This window comes from Carcharodon carcharias, chromosome 28, assembly GCF_017639515.1.
Source record: "Carcharodon carcharias isolate sCarCar2 chromosome 28, sCarCar2.pri, whole genome shotgun sequence".
Lineage (NCBI taxonomy): Eukaryota > Metazoa > Chordata > Chondrichthyes > Lamniformes > Lamnidae > Carcharodon > Carcharodon carcharias.
The window spans coordinates 13400452-13425110 of NC_054494.1; the positions used below are offsets into that span (position 1 = coordinate 13400452).

Consider the following 24659-nt stretch of genomic DNA (forward strand, 5'->3'; position numbering starts at 1 on the left):
TGTTGTCCATCATGTTTCTTGTAAGCCACCCTAAACTGAAAGCCTGGTGACAGACCTCTGACACCAGTACTTGAACCTAGGATGTAAGTGGTAGCGTTACACAAGATGTAAATAGCATTGAGCCTTTTGTTTAATAAGAACAACTGTGTCCATTGTTTTAGCACCTTTAATCGAGTGAAAATAGCCCGATGCGACTGGCACATGTAGCAACAGGGAAGATTTTGTGAGCTACGTTCCTGACTGAAGGAGAAGCATGGTGGCAGTGTTAGGGGACGAAAAATTTAAGTGTATAATCTATGCTAACTGATCTAACCTTTTACAATATTACAATTCCCTAATAACCATTGTGATTCTTTCTCATGTAAAGGTCAAAATCCTGACAGCATGCTTATGGGAACAGGCATAAAGGCTAATGGTGCTACAGTAGCACCTGAAGATGCAGAACCAAGACTTCATTGTTACTGCTCTGGTCACTGTGCAACTGAAGAAGCGAACAATACATGCAAGTGAGTTACTGCACTGTCCATTACCTATGGGTGAAAAACACACTGATCAGTTTTCACACGTAAAGCTATGAAGTGAAACAGTAAGAGAGATGTATTTGTCATGAGAATTGTGCATTGTTCCTTTTAGATTTTCACCCTGTTGTTTCATTATTGATGTTTAGCCAGGACAGATTTAAAATATTGCTGTCCACCAACACTAAGTCCATTACTTACACATTTAGAAGTATGGTTGGAACATCTTCGCTCTTGCTTCAAGAGTAGTGAAAAGCTGCAGTGTTAATCAGGTGGAAAGAAAATTGGAGTAATTATGCTTTTATCTCATACGTACAATCCTAGTAGCCACACTTTTTAATGACTTGTGTAGCTCTGGTCTGTGGTTCCTTTGGTTCAGCTTTTACTGAACTGAAAATGTACCTCACAACTTCAATAAGTGGTTTTGAATGTTTCTGTTGTCACTTGCCAGGTTTTGATTTTTTATAGCATAGGGTTTTCAGTATTATGTGATAGTGTCTTCCCTTGTGGCAATGAGTTTCATTTTAGTAATGCAAAATGACATTTATTATTTTAACTTCAGACAACAGCAAATCTAGCTTATATCCTTAATTTTTGCTTAATGTGCTTTTGTTTTGGTTGTTGGGCTGCATATGATGTTGAGTCAGTGTTCATTTATAGCAGGCCAGTCATTGCAAGTATTATAGGGAGTATCTCCTATACAATGATAGCGATAAGGTCATCTGGATGCCACTGCTGCTATGTATTTTAAATGTTTTACTCTAGTAAAGAATGTTGGAGAACAAAGGCTTGGTTACACACCTCAAATTCATTCTAAATTTTCCCAGTAGAACATAGCCCACTTTGATCGTAACATCAGGGTATACACATCCTCTGTTCTAATCCTGGCCATCTTCCATTCCACCATCGGTGGTAGAGCTTTTAACTGTTCAAGCAGTAAAACTGTAATTATCTCACTAAGTTGCCCTTCTTGCTATGTCTGTTCTCACTTTTGAAATCTTTCTCAAAACTTTCCTGTTTAACCATGCCTTCATTGCCTCCCCTATTTTTTCTACTGCTTGATATTCATTCTCTGATTGGATGGTTGCTATGTTAGCAGCGCCATTTAAATGCAAATTTTTGTTAAGTTTAACAGTTGTAAGACTGGTGTAACTTTGCTTGCTAAAATTGCCATTCCATTCCCAAAGAATGATTAAAACCTTAACCAGTCTGTCCTATGTATTGTGCTATGGGTAATATAGGTGTGTCTGACGATTGTTGGTTTACTGGATCAGTTTACCTCTAGCTCCGTGCATGCGGTAAGGAGTCAAACCAACAGCAAGGGTTTCCACCTCTAGTATTATCAATTATCTTCAAACAGTTTGACTAATATCTCACATCAAGTAATTACTCTTTTCATTTTTTATAACACAGAACAAATGGAAACTGTTTTGCTATTATTGAAGAGGACGAAAATGGGGAAATTACTCATGGCTCTGGCTGCATGAGATTAGAAGGAGCAGATTTCCAGTGCAAGGTGAGGCCAATGTTGTAAAATAATGATCTTGATCACCAGTATTATAATATGGATTACTGTTGTATCTTAATTTTAGATATCATGAATAGCTGTGCTTTTCTTTATTTGTTCATGGGATTTGGGCATCACTGAGAAGGCCAACATTTATTTTTCATCCCCAATTGCCCTTGAGAAGGTGGTGAGGCACCTTCTTGAACCACTACAGTCCAGCTGGTGAAGTCATACCCACAGTGCTGAAAGGTAGGAAGTTCCAGGATTTTGACCCAGCAATGATGAAGGAACGGCAATATATTTCCATGTCAGGTTGATGTGTGACTTGGAGGGGAACTTGCAAGTCATCAAGTTCCCAAGCTGCTGCTGCCTTTCTTCTAGGTAGAAGAGGTCGCGGACTGGGAGGGGCTGTTGAAGAAGCCTTGGCAAGTTCCTGCAGATGGTACACACTACAGCCTCTGTGCGCCAGTGATGGAGCAAGTAAATGTTTAAGTTGATGGATGGGGTGCAAATCAAGTGGGCTACTTTATCCTTGGAGATCTTGAGCTTCTTAAATGTTGTTGAAGATGGAATTATCTTGGCAATGGAGAGTATTCCATCACACTTGTAGATGGAAGAAAGACTTTGGAGAGTTGAGAGGTGAGTCATTCATTGCTGAATACCAGCCTCTGACCTGCTGTTGTAGCCACAGTATTTATGTGGCTGATCCTGTTGAGCTTCTGGTCAGTGGTAACTCCAGGATGACGATGGTGGATAATTCAGCATTGTTAATGCCATTGAACACCAAGAGAAGGTGGTTAAACACTCTTGATGGAGATGGTCATTATTGGGCACTTTTGTGGCGCACATGTTACTTGCCACTTATCAGCTCAAGCCTGTATGTTGTACAGTTCTTGTCCAGGCCTGATAACTCAATTACATATCTGCAAGAAAATAGGTTTGTAGACCTTTCTATTTTCAGTTTTGCCTTTTTTTTAAGTTAATGCAAGATTGAAAATGTTCCACCTGTCCCATAATTTATGGAGCATGCATGTTTGTATTGAATTAGTATAACCGACACAGGTCATTATTTGGCCTCTTCATTGTTATTCACTCTACCTAAGTTGCTTTTTACCTTTCACAGTATTCGTAATTGAAAAGCATACCTATTATTCTCTGATGAAAGGTCATCAACCTGAAATGTTAACTCTGCTGTCCCCACAGATACTGCCAGACCTGTTGAGTATTTCCAGCATTTTCTGCTTTTATTTTTGATTATCCGTGAATTGGTACGTCACCCACAATATTGTACTAATCCATTCTTGTCACCCCAACTTCCCTTCAAATCTATAATCAACCTTTTGTATTTTGGCATGTCTAGAATAAGAAATTTACCAATTCATTAATGCAGATGGATGATCTGGAGACATGAGTTCAAATCCCACCACAGCAGCTGGGGTGTGTTTAAATTTAGTTAGCTAAATCAATCTGAAAAAGCAAGCTGGTATCAATAACGGTGACTATACAATTACAAGATTGTCAAAAAACACATCTGGTTCACTATGTCCTTTCAGGAAACAAATCTGCCAACCTTACTCCTTCTGGCCTGTACATGACTCCAGACCCTCAGCAATGTGGTTGTCTTTTAACTGCCCCTCTGAAATAGCCTGGCAAGTCTCTCAGTTCTTAAGAAGACAATTCACCACTGTCAGGATCTCCGTAGAGATCAATATCTTCTAAAAAGAGATTTGAACTTCCAGTTATTAACTGAAAGAATGTCACAAGATTTCACATTTTAAAACCTTTACTGTAACAAATGACTAAGAAGTACCATTGAATGAACACTATTTTATTTTTGTGGGCAACTTATACTTAACCTACAGAAAGTGATATTCTCCTTGCATATGATCAAGGAGCAGGAATAGGCCATTCGGCCCCTCGAGCCTACTTCACCATTTAATAAGATCATGCCTGATCTGATAACCTCAAATCTGCATTCCGCCTACCCCTGATAACCTATCACTCCCTTGCTTACCAAGAATGTATCCACCTCTGCCTTGAAAATATTCAAAGAATCTCCTTCCAGCACCTTTTCAGGAAGACAGTTTCAAAGACTCACGACTCTCCAAGAGAAAAAAATTCCCCTCATCTCCATTTTAAATGGGCAACCCCTTATCTTTAAACAGTGACCCCTAGTTCTAGATTCTCCCACAAGAGGAAACATCCTCTCCGCCCTGTCAAGACCCTTCAGATCTTATATGTTTCAATCCTTATATACTTCTCACCCATTTCACTCTTCAGTCAATTGCAATCCTTTTAGTAAACAATCCACAGTTGCTGCCAGCTTCCAATGGGTTTCCATATCCACTTTTTGCTGATTAGTAACCAAGTGATTGTCTCCAGGCACTTTCCCTCAGAAAGTTCCTTAATCCATCACCAGCCTGTTGCGATGATTCTTCTTCCCTCTGGCCATGCTAGGATAAATCTTCCAGAACCCTTGGATGGCTACAGAATGCATCTCTTCGACTAGAGACCGTCACCCTCCCACACTCAGCTGTGGTAGCCTTCTCTCTGCTGAGTATACAGAGCTGCTGCCTGTCTGTGATAGTCATTGAATTTGTAGGGAAGCTTGTAACCCCATCTCTGACATGGCTTCCTCTGCCCTCCTCTTGGTGTCAACGTGACTCACATTAACCTTCAATCCAGGTAGAACTGATGATTAGTTATTCTTGACCTCAGCTCTCTTTTTTATCTTATAAGTTTACAGCACAATTGTTTACATCCGATACCTACAGCATCTTTCTGGAACTTGGAGAGACTCGGAGTCTACTCATTTTGAACTCAGAGACTGCTGACATAGGCTCTAAGTGTAAATATCTTGCACCTTCTACTCAGTAAAATTACCTAAGCCTTCCTTTGGTCTCTAACAGTCAAAACCATCCAGCCTTACTGTCAGGCATGCTGCAGAGCAGGTCACATGATCCCTTTCATTTCACTCCAAATTTAAAGATACAGTTCCGAAACATAATAGCTTGAAAAACCTCATCATTGTAACATCGCCATCTTCTCAAGGACAACTAGAGGTGGGCAACAGATGTTGGCTTTGCCAGCAATGCCCAGATTCTATGAATGAATTAAAAAATTTTTAGCTAGCCCCCTTTGATATTATTAAAGCTTTGCTCTACAATTTGTTCAAGGCACAGAAGCAAAACCAGACTAAGATCCACTGCAGCAAACTGCTTAAATATAATTGCCTCAAAAACACACTCCCATAATTGGCTATTTACCTCTTCTGAATTGAACTCCTAAAATTCGCCAGGAGCTACACTCTGGTTCGTCCATTCATACCTATAAAGTATACTTTGACCTTGATAAAGTGACCTAAACCATTGGAACTCAATGAAAATTATCCAGTGGAGATCCTCTGAAAAAGAGAAAATGTATAAACCCATTATTTTAAAATGTTCTGCTCCTTCTTGTTCATCATGAACTTATCATCCACATGTAAAGTTAAGACCTCACATTCTGTACTCCTGCACAGGATTATCTCCCTTTGGATTGCACTGTGAATTAACTATTCCAATAGCAGGTGAAAACTGAGATGTAAAACAAAAGTTAATATTTTCTACTAGGCAAGAACAGGCCTTTTATGTAACTTTTTTGTTTATGGAATGTGGGCATCACTTGCAAGGCCAGCATATATTTCCATTACCTTAGTGCCCTTGAGATGTTGGTGGTGAGCTGCTTTCTTGAACTGCTGCATTCCATTTGGTGTAGGTGCACCCACAATGTTTATTAGGGAGGGAGTGCCAGGATCTTGAACCAGCGAAAGTGAGGTATTTTCAAGTCAAGATGGTGTGTAACTTTGAGGGACATTTGCCAATAGTGTTATTCCCATGTATCTGCTGCCTTTGTCCTTCTAGGTGATAGAGATCATGAGTATGGAAGGTGCTATTGAAGGAATTTGATGAGTTGCTGCAGTGCATCTTGTAGATGGTACACGTGCTGCCACTATGATAGTGGAAGGAGTGCTGATCAAGCAGAATGCTTTGTCCTCAGTCAATCTAGTTAAATCCTATTCCCAGCTGCTGTACAGGTGGCCTTCCTTATACTATGGTTCATATTTTCAAGCTTTTTGAGTTTTGATTTGCTAAGTAGAAAGAAATCTTTGAACATGTTCAGAAAACTATTTAGCACGTGAGTTCCAAAACTGTATGAATTGTAATGGTTTGAGAAACTTCCATATAATCTTTCATTGTGGCACAGACATAGAAGATAAATCTGTTTTGGAAGATTTGTTCTGAGTGCTAATAAAGTTATCCATTGTCAAAGCATTAATAGATATGCAAGGTTTGAATGAGTAATGAATATCTGCCTGCCAAATGGTTCTTTGTTTAGGTACTGCATTGTGTTTTTTAAACTTGAGTAACAGCTCTTTGGAGTGGGAAATGTATTGCAGACTTTTCTTAATAGCTTTAGTTTAGTTCCTGGAATTGACAGATATCAGTATTCAGCCATTTCAATTCACTCCAGGTGGTATCAAGAAACTGCTGAAGGCACTGGACGCAGCAAAGGCTATGGGCCCTGACAACAACCCAGTTGTTGTAATGAAAACTTGTGCTTCAGAACTAGCTGCACCCCTAGTCAAGCTGTGACAGTGCAGCACAAACACTGCACAATATGGAAAATTGCCAAGGTATGTCCCACCCACAAAAGGCAGGACAAATCCAATCCAACCAATTATTGTCCCATTAGCCTATTCTTAATCAACAACAAAGTATTGGATCATTTCATCGACAGCACTATCAAGTGGCACTTACTCAGCAAGAAACTGCTCACCAATGCTTAGTTTGGGTTCTGTCAGGGCCACTCAGCTCCATACCTCCTTACAACCTTGGTCCAAACATGGACAACAGCTGAATTCCAGAAGTGAGGTGAGAGTGAATACCCTTGAGTGATTCTCCAAAGCCTGTCTACTGTCTACCAGGCACAAGTCAGGAGTGTGATGAAATACCCTCCACTTCTTTTGATGAGTGCAGCTCCAACAACACTCGAGAAGCTTGGCATCACCTAGGACAAAGAAGCCTGCTTGATCAGAACTCTTCCACCATTTTAAAGATTCACTCCCTTTACTGCCTATGCCCATTGTCAATAGTATGTACTATCTAGAAGGTGCACTGCAGCAATTAGCCAATGCTCCTTCGACAGCACCTTCCAAGCCTATGATTTCTACTGCCAAGAAGAACAAGCCCAGCAGATGTAAGGGAACACTACCACCTGCAAGTCCTCCTCCAAGTCGCCTGCCTACCACATGCACACTACCCTGGCTTGGAACTATATCACCATTCATTCACTGTCACTGGGTCAAAATCCTGGAACTCCTTCCTACCTACACCATATGAATTGTAGCAGTTCAAGAAGGCAGCTCACCACCATCTTCTCAAGACAGTTAGGGATAGGCAATAAGTGTAGGCCTCTAATGCAGTCGGGGGCCGATTGCGGTCGGTGGTCCGTTCCTCGGCCGCTCCAGGCCGGCTGATCGCGGCTGCCCGCCAACCTGAAAGTTCTGCCTCATGTAATGCTCATTCAGAAAGGAGATTCTGCCCACACTACACCTGAGAAAAACAACATTACAATTACCAACAATACCTACTGAAAAATACCCCGCAAAGTTAGGCTACGTATGCAACTTGCATAAATGAATCAATCTTTAAAATAAATGCTGGAATGGAAACTATTTAAAAGAAACTCTGGTTATGTTGTCCATCCTTCTAAAATATGCATTTCACCATCTGCTTTTTCACAATTTACTTTTCAATATCTGCACTAATCAACCACATCGTAAGGAATTTCATATTGGACGCACTCAGCTGTCTACGAATTCAATAGTAATAAGACCACTGAGCCTTATAGGTTTTTAAAAAACTAGATTAAACATTTATTAATAAGAGAAATAAGCACATACATTTGTCTACAAATTACTACTATAATAACTTCTAAATCCCCTAATTAATCTAACTTCCAGTTACACCTCCATTAAAGCAACAGTAAGACAGATAGGGAAAAATTTTTATCTTGGCAGGCGGGCATGCGCCCAATCCGCTTGAGCATAAGTTGATGCACATTGACATCAGGTGAGCGTCCCGGTGTCAACACGCAGTCGCACGATATATCAGTCTGTGGGCGTGCACCGGAGTTGGCAGCACGCCCGCCAACAGTTATAAAACCTATGAAAGCCATTAGCGAAGTTATTAAAATAAATTTTTCGCTTCCCGTCCAACCTTACAGTTGGTGGGCAGGCAAAAAGGCCAAGCAGCCTTTGCACCTTTTAGGAAACTTCATCCATGGCCAGGATGAGGTTTCCTAAAGCAGATAAAAATAAAATAAAAGATTTAAAATTTAATTAATAACATGCCCCTGCTCATGAGGGGATATGTTTTATAACATTTTTAATTTTTTTTTTAAACTCTTCATCTGCCTGAGACAGAGCTGCTCTGTGCCTCATAGAGATTCTCAAGTGCGCATTCGCGCACATGCACCCCTGCTGAGTCTGTCCGATAAGGGCTCAATTCTGCCTATAGATTTTTAAAAACCCAGGCAAAGAAACATGATACCCTAAACAACCCAATTCAAAGTGATGAAAACAAAAATATATAGACCTGCTGAGTTTTTCCAGGTAATTTTGTTTTTGTTTCCAATTCAAAGTGAGTTTTCTTAACTCCACTTTGCTGTTTGCAGCAGCTTGAAGCGCAGATGCTGAAGGTTTTTCACACTTGTTAGATCTTAAAATGTCTACCCTTGCACACAGTCTTCACTCCTTTATACATATTTTCCCCTTTGAATACAAATTCCCATTGTTTCATTGTGCCTTTGGACTTTGCCTCACTGATCATAAAAATTTATCATAGTATCAATTTTGCCAGTAATCTTTGGGAAAAAATCAACACACTGTTTCTTAACTTCTACTGGTTAGGTGTAATGTTTCACTCCCTCTTTTGAATTCAAGCTAGTCTAGATTATTTAAAAATGCAAATATTCTTTTACACCTTACATTCCAAACTTTCCCCATGTTTATCTACTTAACATTTCAAACCTAGCTTATTTTCTTAAAATTCAACGCCTTTACACCAGCTGCCTTTAATCCAGTTAAGTCTCTCTCTCTCTCACACGCAGGCAGACACATATAGACACAGATACCATTATTTTACAATAAATTCCAATAACATTATTATATCTTCCTGTCAGGCTCTTAGTCCAGTAACAGCTTGAATTTAAAATTCTCATCCTTATTTTCAAAAACCTCCATATCTTTGTCCCTCCCTATCTCTATAAACACCCCCAGCACTATCCTTTGAGATCCTTTTGCTCCTCAAATTCTGGGCTCTTGCACATTCCATTCATCACAACACCATGAGTTTCTGTGACTTCAGTTGGGTCCACACTAAGCTCTGGAATTCCCTATAATTCTCTGCCTCTCTCTCCTCCTTTAAGATGCTTCTTCTAATCTACCTCTTTGACCAAGCTTATGGTTACTTCTCCTAATATCTCCTTTTGTGACTGTCAAATGTTGTTGTACTATGTTCCTGTGAAGTGTTGTTACTACATTAAACATAGTATATAAAAATATGTTGTTATTGTTCTTTTCAGCCATATTCTGTTTCACAATCCAATCTAACCATTTCACAGTTTTGTTTCCCACCTATCTATCCACTGCATACCAAAGTAGGAATTAGTTAATTTTCCCTTTGAACATCAACTACATTAGTATTTTCTGTTGACTGTCTGTATCCTAAATCATGAGCTATAAACATGAAGAAATTATATCCCTTGTTAAATTATACTCCGTTCTTCCCCAAGGCACAAAAAGACAGATTAAACTTTTTGAGCATTCATACAGTAGTTTTTACACACCCCATGACTTTACATGCTGTTTCTTCAGCTTACCCCTCTTGGCTGATTAAAAAAAAAGACACTCTAACCCTCTTATTGATATTCCCATAAGACATTAGAGTCTGATACCTGTCCACAGCTCAGCACTGGAACAAGTTCCAGGATCATTTTTTCTCATTTATATTTTTTTAATTTTTCTTCCTCATCAATTAGGATTAATAGGAATGGATCACTTTTCTACCTTTATGACTCATTTTCAAAAACAGGTGTTGGCAGTTTCAAACTCGGTACTGTGTGTTTCACAGAATGCAATCATTTCCAGGAACCAAGCTAAAGAGAAACTGCTTTTTTTTGTTCCCTGAAACACCCTGTAATGTTTCATTAGCCTGGTACTGTATCCTATTGGGGTTTAATTAGGAGGGCCCTGTCTGTATAAATATACTTTGCAAGCTGTGTATAAAGGTTTAAACCTCAAATTTTGTGTCATTAAGTTAAATGGCAATTACGCTGACAGATAATGTTCACTTCTTGCTGTGCAATCTCTTCTGGTTAATTTTTAAAGGCATCCACTTTGAATGGACTGGCTCTCACAACACAATAGAATCATAGAATTTTTACAGCAAAGAAGATGATCATTTGGCTGCCTTGCCTATGCTGGTTCTCTGCAAGAACAGTTTAGCTAGTCTCCTGCCTTTTCCCCATAGTCCTGCAATTTTTTCTCTTCAGATAACTATCCAATTCCCTTTCAAAGCCATTACTGAATCTGCCTCCATCACATTCTCAGGTAGTGCATTCCAGATACTAACCATTCACTGTTTAAAAAAAGAGTCACCTTAGTTTCTTTTGCCATTCACTTTAAATCGGTGTCCTCTGGTTCCCAAACCTTCTACCACTGGGGGATAAAAATCTGAAAATCACCCTACAGGTAGTTAAAACAATAACAGAAAATCATTTATGTTTTATTAAAATTATCATGCTAATCACATCATTCTAAAATATGGAGTTATTTTGAATAAATATATTCATCGAACTTTTTTCTTAGTTCACTTTTCCTCATCACTTGTACAATATCACATTGGAAACTAGGCAACAATAAGCAATTTTTTTCTACACATATTGGACCCATATGTTTTTGCTCTTTTAAACATGGAACAGTGGGTTCAACACAACCCTTTCATCTCTGAGAACCAAATTCATGGGATGAAAGTCTCCTCTACCTGCAGATGTGCTATGTGAAATTGGTTTGGGCAATGTCAACTCCAGAAGCCAAGGGCCCATAAGCACAAACTGCCCCAAGTTTACATCAGCTTTATTCTCCGTCTGACAATCTGAAAACATCTGATACGTAGAACGGGTACCCTAGATGCAAAGTGTTCCCTTCCTAATAACAATACATCCCTCATTTTGATGTACACAAAACTTACAAAAATGAAGCCTGGGACCATGTGCCAGAGTCCACCCCAAGCATATTCTCTCATGCTCATGTCCCATATTTTATGTCATGGTCATTTTATTTAAAGAATGCATATTGTCAGTACACTAGCAAACTTTGGACTTGATCAGCATGGAGAAAATTGAAGTAATGTACCAGCCTGCTCCAGAAAAGCCCCATCTCAAAACAGCTGTTCATATTCTTTCTTCAGTGTTTCCACTGATCTGTTTGAAGTTATGGTAGAAAGCGTAAGAACCCTGTGGAAATTCTACCCCTTTGTCTCTAATGTACATCAAGCAGCGAGGCAAACTTATTGGCAGTGGTAAATCCATTAAAGATAGCACATTAGTTTGTTTAACAGTGTGTATATATACAGAATATGATACGTAAAAATAAAGAATCGTTAGGATGTAGTATTTACACTATAAGATAAAATTTAAAAATAGTGGGTTACTGGCTATTTACTTGCATAACTAGGATGCAGCAAAGTTCAAATTAGCCTTTGATCACTTATGATTTAAAATGATATAACAAAGCCATAAACTTTCGTACATCCACCTGTCTTGCAATTTTGGCACATGTACTGTATTTGAATCGCAAATTATTGTCTGCCAGATGAAACATTCTTTTGTTGTTGAATGAAAACTCTGTTTTCTAGAGTTCCAGTGCCCCTGCACATTACATTGAAAATGGAATATTGCCCAATCCATTTAAAACAGAAGTTCTTATTCCCATGTTGCTCATCAGTTGAGATGTAACCAACATCTTCCTTGGGTCTACATATATACTTTGCTTCATACAGTGACACTGTTGAGTCCTCACTTGTTCTGCATCCTGAAAGCTTCCTTTGACATCACTAAATTTATAAAGCCTCAAATAATTTAAATAACATATAGTATGTTCATGGATCATTTTTCATATCTTTAGCTTTTGCTGGAGATGTATTCAAGCATTTATTTTAAGCAATTTCTTAAAGTTTAATTGATTTGTGATAATTTATAAAAAGGATAATTTTATTGAAAATACTTGAGTTCAAAAAATGAATACAAGCTGCTGTCTGAAACAAAATTTTTCAATAAAATTCATCCTTTTAGGTTTATATAAAATTAATTGATTGTTACGGAAGTATAAGTAGCAAAAGAAACATTTTTAATCATCTGGAAGATATCCTTGGCATACTTGCACATTAAATTCAAATTTATTTGATCCACGGCAGTTCTAAATGTAGGTACCATATTTTGAATGCTTAAATATGACCCTAAGCTTTGCATTTCTTGATCTTTATTCCAAAGCATTCTGACAAAGTACCCCTTCCTCTAATTCTCTGACCTCCACATCTGAAAATTGCAGTCTCTAGTTTTTTTAGGAATAATACAAGTCTGCTTTCTAAATAACCAACACAGCTAGCAAGATTGAGGGAGAATTATGTGATTCCGTTTTAGGGAGAGGAGGTATATTCCCTTCAATTGCCATCACATTTCAGCTGGATGATCTTTGCACTTAGCTCTGTAACCCGTGGGCAGAATTTTCCGTTTGTCGAATTTCTTAAAGACTGAAGTTAACCTGAAAAATGAAGAGGAAGCTTTTTTGGTGAAAATCTTGAATTCTTGAAAGATATAATGAAAATTAATATAAGTGGTGAATTCTTGGTTTTGAGCATAAAACGTAAACTAACTTCAGCTATTTACTGAGAAGGAAACTAGGTTTGGAAGCACATAAATCATTGATCTGGGACTTTATTTTTCCTCTGTAGGATTCAACAAAAGTAAGAAAACGGAGAACTATTGAATGCTGTAACACTGATTTCTGTAACAAGGATTTGCAGCCAACACTTACTCCAATTTCTAATTCAGGTAAGCTGTTGGTAGAGCTTGCAGTTTCTAGGTATCTGAACTCCTGTCTCTCAGTAAAAAAGACAGAAGTATGGTGTTTCAATTGGGAAAATATGTAAGGTTTCATATCCAACTTAGAATATTTTATTGATAACTTCCATTTGAAACTTGTGTCTCTCTTGCCTTAAGTTACTTTTAAGGTTCAGGGTTTTGGCAGTTTCAATTCGCCACCTGTTAGCTTGAAAAGTTGGCACACCTGCACTTGTGCAGTTTATTGGATTTGTTCTTAAAGCAGGATGATATCCGTGATTTATACCAGCTTTGTCATAGCCTGCACTCTAGCTGAAATATTTTGCAGATGAATTGCGTTGGCGCTCTGCTAATCTTTGCTGCTGTGAATCATGTTTGTTTTTCTGTGTTTGGGCTATTACAAGTGTGTGGACTGTGATGTCCTTGCAGCATTTTTCTGAAGCACTATGGCATAGACTTTGCAGTCGAGTGATAGGTAACACATGGCCAATGCTTATTTGAAAGATGATGTGGTCTGCAGTTAGTGCAGCATTTCTCTAATGGTTTATTCGTCTTTAATAGCTTGAAATTATATTGCTAATAAATTTTTGTACAGCAATTCATATAATACTAACCACCTGCCCATATCACTGCATGTGGAGAGTCAAAACCAAGAGTAGCCTTCAGGTGAAACAATGTTATAAATTGGGCTAATTATATCCAGTTTATGAAAGTAATTCAGCTTCACATTTAAAGCCATACTCTACATTTATTATATAATAATTTGATTTTATATTATTATTAACAGTTAACTTGCAAAACTTAACAGCAATTTGAGATAGCAGGGAAGTAGAGTTGGTTCAACTGTTGAAGTTTCTCTGCTTTATAGAATGAGGAACTGGCAAGTGCCAAAGTGAGACACTACAGCTCCACATTGGTAGGGTTGTGTAAATCAGGCAATAGAGGTTTATATAATTTTTAATTTTCTTAGCATGTACTGTAGAACAGTACCTGTACTGGAATTGTGATATTCAGCTGCTTCAGTAAAATCTGCAATATATCAAAAGTCTTGCATGTCAACTTGATGCATTATAAATTCCTACGTCCACATTTATAAGGGAAACTGCCTATGAATACATTTCCTTTCCAAATAAAAAGTGAGCATTATACTGGTTATTGATTTTACAAATAAAAGCTTCCTATTCCTTAACATATTCCTTAATAGGATTTATTTCTGCCTATGTTTCTAGCCTTTGATTTTAAGTATCACTGATTGTGATTAGTTTTCTGATCATAAGCCGTTATGCACATTTTTGTTGAATGTCCTTATCACCTGGAGCAGCTGTCTTGCAACTTGTGTCAAACTAACTCTGGTAAATCTATAGTGATGTCCATTTTGACATTACAAATGTGATTGCCATCAGAATGATTTTTTTTTGTACTTTTTAACATAAACCTTTCCTTTGCAAACAGGTGGACTATTTGAGGGTGATGTCCACCGATTAGGCCTGTTAATCTCGCTGATTGTCTGCATCTTTGTCCTGATTATAATCACAACTGCTTTCTACTTCAGGTAAGAGCTGATTAGAATATGCTTTAAATGAAAAATAATGTTGCACATGTTCCACTTGTTCTAGCTACTGGCAGTTTCTTAAATTGTTGCATTTTAAATGTTACACAAATATAAAATCTAGAGATATAGTTGATGTTCCTAGGGTTTTAGCCTTTTTGGGAAAAAATCCTCGGTCGAGGCAGTTGATTGCTTTTAGGAAAGAAACTGTCAATAAAGTTGTTATTATCACGAGTAGGAAATTAGATAGTTTAGTGTAATTGCTTTTATTCTGTAGCAGGTGGGACACCAAGGAAAGGGCAAGAAGCTACTATCCTTGTGAGGTGAACATTTCTTAAGTCATTTAGTGCAGGGTTTTCCCTAAGGGTATCCATGGGGCAACTGCCTAGGACATTAACGTCTCTGCTTGCAGCTTGGTGCTTCAAACTGGCCTGAAGTTGCAAGACCCGTGAATGATTCCCACAGCCAGCTTGGACACTACTTACTCCTGTTTGTGCCCAGAGGTTGAACAGCAACAAAAAATTGCATTTATGTAGCGTCTTTAACATAGTAAAATGTTCCAAGGTGCTTCACAGGACTGTTATCAAATAAAATTCGACACTGAGCCACAAAAGGAGATAGCTAAAAGTTTGACCAAAGAAGTAGGTTTTAAGGAGAATTTTAAAGGTGGAAAGAAAGTTAGAGAAGTCCAAACGTTTAGGAAGGGAATTCCAGAATTTAGTGCCTAGGCAGCTGAAAACAGTGCTGCCAATGGTGGAGAGATTAAAATTGAGATTATGTAAGAGTCCAGAATTAGAGGAGTGTAGTGACCTCAATGAGTTGTAAGGCTAGAACAGGTTATAGAAATAAAAAGTGGAGAGGTCATGGAAGGATTACGAAACAAGGATGAAAATTTTAAGGTTGAAGTATTGCCAGATCAGGAGCCAATGTAGGTCAGCAAGTGCAGAAATCGATAGATTTATGGAAATTAATGACATCAAGGGCTATGGTGAAAGTGCAGGAAAGTGGCATTGAGCTGGCTGATCAGCCATGATCTAATTAAATAACAGAGCAGGCTCGACAGGCTGAGTGATGCGTGAATGGGACCTTGTATGAGCTGGGAAGCAGGCAACAGAGTTTTGATGACCTCAAGTTTAATACAAATCTCCAGTCTCCCCTGTTCAGTGCCTGATTGATGTTAAATGGAGCCTGATTGATGTCCAATCTATCAAAGGACTAAAAATGTAGTCTGTATGAGGCCTTGGATTGAGCGGAGTAGTGGATCATCACACAGTCACAAATCTTCTTAAGAAACAGTGTCACCCAGTGATGATTAGCATATTGTATTTGTATATGTTTTCTATTCTAACATTAGCCTTATTCAATGACAGCACCCTCACTTCTAAGTCAAAAAGTCATATAGATTGGAGAAGTTAGGACTGTTTTCTTTAGAGAAAAGAAGATTGAGAGGAGATTTGATCGGGATATCCAAAGTCACGAGGGACCTGGACGGAGTAGATAAGGAGAAACCATTCCCACCCATGAAAGGATCGAGAACGAGAGAGCACAGATTTAAAGTAATTGTCAAAAGGAGCAAGAGCGATATGAAAATAAACTTTTTCACACAGCGAGTGGTTAGTGTCTGGAACGCACTCCCTTGACAGTGTGGTGGAGGCAGGTTCACTCAAGGTATTCAAGAGGGAATTAGATGATTATTTGAAAAGCAACAAACTGCAGGGTTGCGGTGAGAAGGCGGGGGATGGCACTAGGTGAAATGTTCATTCGGAGAGCCGGTGCAAACAGAGTGGGTGGAAAGGCCTCCTTCCGCACTGTAACAATTCTGTGAAAGCCGTGGGTTCAAGCTCTACTGCAATGCCTTGAACACCTAATGTAGGCTGGCACTTCAGTGCAGTTCTGAGGGAGCGCTGCATTGCCATAAATGCCTTCCTTTGGATGAGACATTAAAATGAGGTTTTGTCTGCCCTCTTGTATCCTTTATTTTTTCCCCAGTTTAAAGCCTCCTGCCCAGTTTGTGCCAATCCCAGGGGATGTAAGAGCTGTGCAACTTATAATGGCTCTCTTGTAATTGTATGTACTTCAATCTTGTTTCAAATATCTTGTTTCCTTTTTGTTGTTGCATTACAATGGAGGATGATGTTTATTTATAAGCAGTTATTCCATTCTTTATCTGAAAGCTGAACTTTGTTCTGTTGCCTGTGCATTGCTTTTTGTCTCCTTTTTTGGTTTCTGGTGTATTAAAAGTGAATGGCTAGCAAATGAATACCAATTTTTTAAAAAATCTTTTATTTAGGTACAAGGGACAGGCAGACAGGCGTCGCTATAACCGAGACCTTGAACAGGATGTGGCCTTCATTCCACCAGGCGAGTCACTGAAAGACTTGATTGACCAGTCACAGAGCTCAGGTAGTGGATCTGGGCTCCCTCTGTTGGTAAGAGCACTAATTACACAATTTCACATTTTAATTCGCTTGGACAATCACTAACTGGGTTGGTTCTTGGTAATTTGTAGCTTATCTGAATGACAATTTATTGCCCTTGTCAGCATTACAGACCTTGGATCCTACCTCTCGCAAAATAGCAGGGATCACACCCAGAATAGCTGAGTTGATAATTCAATATTTTATGTTTTTGTTTTATCCTGTTTAATAGATGGCTTTTCCCAGCGTATCTCATACCACTTCCAGACAAAAAGGTTTACTTCTAGGCCCTATTAATCCTATAGAATCATGGAGTGGTTACAGCACAGAAGGAGACCAATCGGCCCATTGAGTCCACATTGGCTCTCTGTGAGAGCAACTTGTTTAATCCCATTCTCCCATCTATTCCCCATAGCCCTGCAAGTTTTTTTTCTTCCTTAATTATCCCATTCTCTTTTGAAGGCCTCATTTGAATCTACCTCCTGCACACTCAGTGTATTCCAGATCCTATTCACTCACTGCATAAAAAAAGTGTTTTACTTATGTCGACGTTGGTTCTTTTGCCAGTCACGTTAAATCGATGGCCTCTGGTCTTTGATCCTCCTGCCAACTGGAGCATTCCTCCCTATCTACTCTGTTCAGAGCCCTCATGATTTTGAACACCTATATCAAATCTCTTAATCAAATTTTATCTTCCCCAAAGAGAAGAGGTCCAGCTTCGTCAATCTCTCCACATAACTAAAGTTCCTCATCCTGCCTTAGAATTCACATGAGGTTGCCTCAGCTCCTCACCCTTTCTTTTTACCTCCTCATTCCCTAGTTGGATAGGAACTTTCTCTTTTTAGCACTTCCCCACTCCCCTGCTGCATCTCCTCACTGTCAGCTGCAATTGGGAACCTACCTTCTAACCCAGGGTACAACAGGTAGTAACTCCCCTTATCCGATGCTATTTTTTTCCAAAAGAGAGAAACCAGCTGTCAGGTATTCTCCCAGTTTTCACAGAAGTATCTGAAGGAGCAGAGAACAAAAGTCCCAAAACTTAAGTTTATTATTTCCAATCCATTGTGAAGCTGTATATAGTTATAAAAAAGATAGATTCTAACTGCAGGAACCCACATTCAGAGGCCCTCAATTAGAAAAACTATATCAAGTCTCCCACTGATGATAGCACAAATTACAAAGGATTGTTATGGTATCAAAAACGGTTGAATATTACCCACTTTATGACATAATAAAGAATGAGGAAGACTATTCTTTCTTCATCAACCAGAAATTAGTTCTTAATTGATTCCAGGGTTTTTGCTTTCACTACTATATCTATCTAAATTACATTCTACACATTGATCACTTTGTGTGTAAAGAAAAGGCTCCCAATATCAGTTCTAAATTAACCTTTACTATTTGACCTATGGACCCTTGTCATCTTTGTTTTTGCAGCTAAATTTAATTTTCTTAATTTACCTCGACAATCTTGTATCTTTTCCCAAAATGAAAAATGCACAAGTTGCTTCAGATTTTCTTCTCGTAACTCAGATCTGTCAGACTAGGGATCAGCTTTATGACTGCCTCAGCAATGTTTGAATGTTTCCCCTAGAAAAACAGAATTTGCATTATATATCATGTTTCATACTCAGGCCAATGTGACAATTGTTTGCATAATCTTCAAGTTTTCATCTGATAATTTGAAATTAGATGAAGGAAAACTAATAGGTCAACTCCTAAAGGACTAAGTGGATCGCCAACTGCAAAAGAGTAAAGGGAAATGTGGGCTTAGAACACGACGAGGAGATGGTATCTCCAGAATGATGGATATTATTCATATTGGCATTCATTGCCAGACAATACACTGTGCCAAAAGCTAGGTTTAAAAGCAAATTAGACCTTAATATTATTATAGATTCATCAAACAATCCTCCTTATATTTTGTTTTCACTGGAATTTTATTTAAAAAGCAGTGCAATTTAGATCAAAGATTTTGACCTTCCATATTCGAGTTTCAAGTACATCGGACCACAGTAGCCCACTATTGGAGCAAGTCAGTACGCTGTTGGAACACAGTGGCGCATTATTAAAGAACACTGCCATGCTATTAAAGTGCTCTGGTCTGCTGTTAAAGCATATTGGAATTCTCTTAAAACATTGGCTCAAGTGAAATTTTTCCTGGTGTGTATTAGTGCCAACTACACACAGTAATATTGCAAGAATATAGAGGAAAGTTGTCTTTCAAAGGCACAATGAGTCTTTGTTTACATAACTGCCATCAAAAAATACTCAAACTAATAAGCTCCTGACTGCTCAGTAAAATGTTTAAGCATTTTTGTGTCATTCTTGAGGCAAATTAGCATGTGCTGCAGCTTTTGTGTTATGTGGTGATCCTCACTTAGACCAAAATTTGGGAGAACAAAGCAACAAGATTCTAGGTATCAGAAACTCAAGACCAAAAGAACAATGTAGGCAGTTGGGCTTTTTTTTTTCTTTTGATGCAAGCAGGCTTCATAATGATCATTTAGTCAAGTTTTCAAGATAAGAGCTTAACCAAGATTCTTTCACTACAGAACTGAATAATTAAGCTGTAACCAGTTCAAACGGTACTTGAGTTAAAAATTAAGTGGTTACTGGTAAAAGAGAAGGAAGTCAGATTCCTCAAAATGTTAACAGGGTTGTGGGATAAGCTACAGGAAGCGACCATTGATCAGAGATCATTAGCCCAATGGCTGCCTCCTGTGCTGTAACCATTCTATGATTCTCTAAATAGATTTGAGAAAAAAGTAGACATGCTTTTGAGGAGAGAGGGGATTAGGGAGTAGTGAGAAGTCTCATAATTGGGGTGTAATTATGAAAATTGGCCTTCCCCAACCCTAAAAATAGTTAAATTCTCACCTGTATGTTAATCTAGGTTATTTATATTTTGCGTTTTAGAGAAGTGTTAATTCCCCCCCCCTACACCATCACCACCTTTTGTTGGCTGAATGAACAGGCAGGAGATCTACTTTCAATCTTCTGCCAACCGTGCTCTTTTAGCCAACTTTAGAGCAGCCCTAGAGCAATTGTTAATTTCTGATTTTCCTTCCTTGTATGGAAGGGCTTGGCCTGGACACCATCCAGTGGCAGAGTTGAAATTAGAAACAGAACGTGTAACAAATTAGCAATATGAACTCTGATCCTAAAGTGCTATGGAGTCGCAGTGCCTCTCTTTGAAAAAGTTGAAGGAATAGATGGTCTTTTGAAGACTGAGGTGATTTAAAAGCAGAGACTTTTTCATTGATTTTAATCAGGAAGGGACAATGGTAGCCCCAGAAAGAGTATTTTAAAGAAAACTTTTTTTGCCAGGTCTAAAACAACTTGTGATTGTATAGCATCTTTATCATAACAAAAGGTTCTAAGACACTTGAATGTTAGTTCTCTGCCATATCAACGCTCCCATTTATGATAAATTGATGCATCTGGTAAATCTACCTTTTGTTGGCTGATATTAAGATGTGCAGGAATTGGTGTCCTTCCTATTTCTACATTTAGGTTAAGGCATTGAAGCCCTGTAATAACTCAGGTTTTCTTAAGATGGTAATTCTTGATGGAGAATGGCTTTGTGGATACCATCAGCCTCTGGTGCCCAAAGTGAGCAGTCTGTTTGTGTGTGGCAGTGACCGTTGGTGAACTGTACAACCATTGGAGTCACGTTTGAATTCGATTCTGTTTTTTGCTAACCTACAGACGTGTGCAGTCATGTCCACAATGTTTCTGCAGCTAGGCTATAGGATAGTGATAAGTAGCAAAATCCTGGTTATTTTCCTGTTTCCCAGCCCGGAGGCGCCGAGGCTAATTGTAGCACCACCACCCTACCTGAGATTAATTATTTCAGTACAGAGTTTGAACCTAGCATCATATTGCTTTGTTTGACTAAATGACACACCAAAATGAAAGTTTACTCTTGAAGCCATTAAGGAAACTGGCGTATCTATGTTTAATGGCGACTGACCAAAGACAAATCCACCTATACATCATTTGAATGGGTTTTCCTGACAAGAAGATCCTCATTGGCAAATCCTCAAGAGACTGTGCCTGTCATAGATAAACAGAAAGCATATTAAAATGAACAGAACTTAGTTATAAATTCTGAAAAAGCTTGATTACAAAATTGCTACATTTGGAGAAAGACCAATTTGTTTGCAGGTGCAGTCTCTGCAAGATCCATTTTGTGATGGATTATTAAGTATGAAGCTGCATGGTTTACATGCACTAAATGGAAAATGGGTCTTTCTGCAGCTGCAACATTTGATCTCTCTCAGCTGTTTGTGCTTTTTGCTGTTGAGCTGCAATCTCAGCTGTCACCGTCAGCTTTAGAAATGCAGGTATCACAAGTGTGCTATTCTGTTGAATTGGGATTGACAGAATGGATCCTTTCTCCTATGCCTGTGAATGAAAAAAAAGCTGTAGTTACTTCAAATGAGAAATGTCACATTATATTTCCCTATTTTACCATGTTGTCGAAGCTTTTCTTCTTGCACTCATCAGGACAGCACAAGAATGCCAAATTTCAAACGAACACAACAATTTAAACTGCAGGATAAAAGGGTGCTGATTTGTTGCCAAGTCGACTCTTATTGCCATGGAGAAAGCAATGAGGAACTATAGGCTCCCCAAGCTCCCGGGTAATTCAAAAAAGGTTCAAAGCTTGAACATATTCCTATTGTTTGCAGAGAACAGCTCCATGTACATTAATGCAGGTTGCTTCTACCAAGCGTAAATGAGCCACATTACGAGCTTGATTGATTATCCTACATTGGTTGTTAGTGTAGCAATTAGCGCACTCAGGATTGTTTAACAGGTGTTGCCTAATCATGGAATCACATCTAACAGACATTTTGTTTTGAGTATTGCAAGTGCAGGCTGGTTAAGTATGGTCTGTACTCTCTTACAAATAACCGAAGAAACTCTCTTATTTGTAAGAGAGTACAGACCATACTTAACCAGTCTGCACTTGCAATACTCAAAACAAAATGTCTGTTAGATGTGATTCCATGATTAGGCAACACCTGTTAAACAATCCTGAGTGCGCTAATTGCTACACTAACAACCAATGTAGGATAATCAATCAAGCTCATAATGTGGCTCATTTTCGCTTGGTAGAAGCGACCTGCATTAATGTACATATGGCCTGTGTTCCTGGTATCACACCTGCACTGAACTTCATACATGACGTTTTACGACCAAGTAATTAAGCAACTCGTGTCTTGCCAACCAATTAGGACCCTTTTCTCTTTAGTATAAATTGTTGTGAAAGTTTGAAAGTTGGCATTCTTGCATTTGTTCTGGTGAGAGAACGAACTCTTGCATTTGTTCTGGTGAGAGAACTATGAAAAGCCTCAGCAACATGTCTCTTTGCAGCAATATTCAAGTTCAGTTCTACCAAGCAAGTGTTTAAATCTGACCCTTTAGCATTGTTAAATCTAAGATGGCATTGAATCCTTGTTTCTAGGACAAATTGCTGCAGAAAACTATCCCAGACACAGTCAAGAAATCCAGTCTGCTTACCCCATTCGATAATGAGAGTTAATATCCCCCATTAAAATTACTTTGCCTTTGTTACAGGTTTGTCTGAGCTCTGCATTTATACAGTCTACCATCTCACAGCTGCTACTGGAGGCCTATACAAAACTTCCACAACAGTCCTAAACCCTTTTTTGTTTCATAGTTCTACCCATGAAGTTGCCAATGTCTGCTTACCTCCCATCATATTTTCTCTTATCATTGAAATGACTTCATCATGCATTTGTATAAAGAACACTTATTTGGGCTGTGCATCATAACCTGTGCTTTTGCTCTACTGTTTTACTCACATGTTTCTTATTTCTCTTTCCTGGTTTAATTATTTTACTTTTTTAATTTTCCTTTTCTCTATGGTGCCTAAAGCATAATTTTTAACTGTTACTCCACTATCTTTTTTTAAAAAAAAATTGTACTCTTTATTTTACTTTTTCCAGCTAAGCCACTCTTTTCCTTCTTCCCCATTCCGCCGTCCTCCCACTTATTAGTTTAAAGTAAAGCACTTGTGACTGCCCTATTCATTTCTTATGCTAGAACTCTGGTTCAAGCCCAGTTCACATGCAATCCATCCTGATCGTACTGTGTTCCCACCTATGCCAGTGTCCCATGCAATGAAATCCCTCTTTCCCACACCACTCCTTCAGTCATGCACTAACCTCCCTAATCTGCTTATCACTATTGCAAGTTTGTTTGTGGCTCAAGTAATAGTACATAGATGATGAGCCTTAGGACCGTGTTCTTTAATTTAGCTCCAAGTTCCTGGCACTGTCCAAGCAGGACTGCTTGCCTAAACTTCCATACTTAATTGATCCCAACATGAGTCCCAGCAATAGAATCTTCTGCTTCCTCTGCAATATCCTTTCAAGACACTTCAGGATATCCTTCAGGAAGGCAATATGCCATCTAGGATTCTCGATCCTGCTTACAAAGGATACTACCTGCCCCCTAATTATTGAATCCCCTACAACTACCACATTATCCTTCCCTTCCTTCTCTTCCTCTTCCCCTAAATGATTAACCATGCTAGATTATTTATATTCTGATTTTTTACAATTCATAAACAAAGTGAATCTAAGATTGCACACTGCTGTGTACTGAGCTCTGCTTGTATGCCCAGTGCTGCTGCTGCTTGTCAATATCTGGTACAGTCCTCATATTTTGCAGAGATTAACAAACCATTACTTTGAACATTATTTTGAATTCTTGACTTTTGCTAGTATGTTGGCAATAATAAACTCCTGTTTTCTTCCTCTCTTCCCCCCCCCCCACACCAATCCTCCATAGGTGCAACGTACAATTGCAAAACAGATTCAAATGGTTCGACTAGTGGGTAAAGGGCGCTATGGTGAGGTATGGATGGGGAAATGGCGTGGTGAGAAGGTGGCAGTAAAGGTGTTCCCTTCTGCGGAGGAAGCCAGCTGGTTCCGTGAGACTGAGATCTACCAGACAGTGCTGATGAGACACGAAAGTATACTAGGTGAGCTATACCAGTAATCTAATCAGTATACATCAGAAGCAGGTTAACATTATTGGAAAGCTAGAGAGGAGATTTGATCTATGTGCCATCATTTCTCACTGGCTGTCATGCTTTTCTGAGATTGTTATAGGAATTTGCTGCTCAGGTAAGAGTTGCTCTGCACTGAACGTGAAATGCTTGGTTTGTTTTCTTAAAGCATTTTCTTTCTTGCCATCACTCCTTCCACTTTGTTTCCTGCTATAATCTCCCATCATCTGTATACTTGATTTTCCTTACCTTATCACTTCCTGATACCGGCAAAGGAGACCAGCTTTTTAGTAATCACATCAAAGATGACCTGTCATGCTCAAGAATGAAATTGCTTTAATCAACAACAGTTACATCCTACTCTACCTATATCAGAAAAGTCATGGATCCATGATTTTGATAACGATCTTAAGAAGCATATAGGGTGGTTATGAGAACCTGTATCAGTTGTGCTGAA

General features: G+C 38.7%; 1 protein-coding gene across 5 annotated transcripts in view; it reads left to right on the top strand.

Annotated features, from left to right (window-relative positions):
* bmpr1aa (bone morphogenetic protein receptor, type IAa) overlaps window positions 1-24659 on the top strand; it is a 270009-nt gene that overhangs the window by 234655 nt on the left and 10695 nt on the right. For all 5 annotated transcript variants that reach the window (XM_041176181.1, XM_041176184.1, XM_041176182.1 and 2 more), the window contains 6 exons: window positions 368-506; window positions 1932-2034; window positions 13080-13179; window positions 14641-14740; window positions 17028-17166; window positions 23983-24175. In XM_041176181.1, the coding sequence (XP_041032115.1) occupies window positions 368-506; window positions 1932-2034; window positions 13080-13179; window positions 14641-14740; window positions 17028-17166; window positions 23983-24175 (774 nt within the window). The remainder of the gene's footprint in view (window positions 1-367; window positions 507-1931; window positions 2035-13079; window positions 13180-14640; window positions 14741-17027; window positions 17167-23982; window positions 24176-24659) is intronic.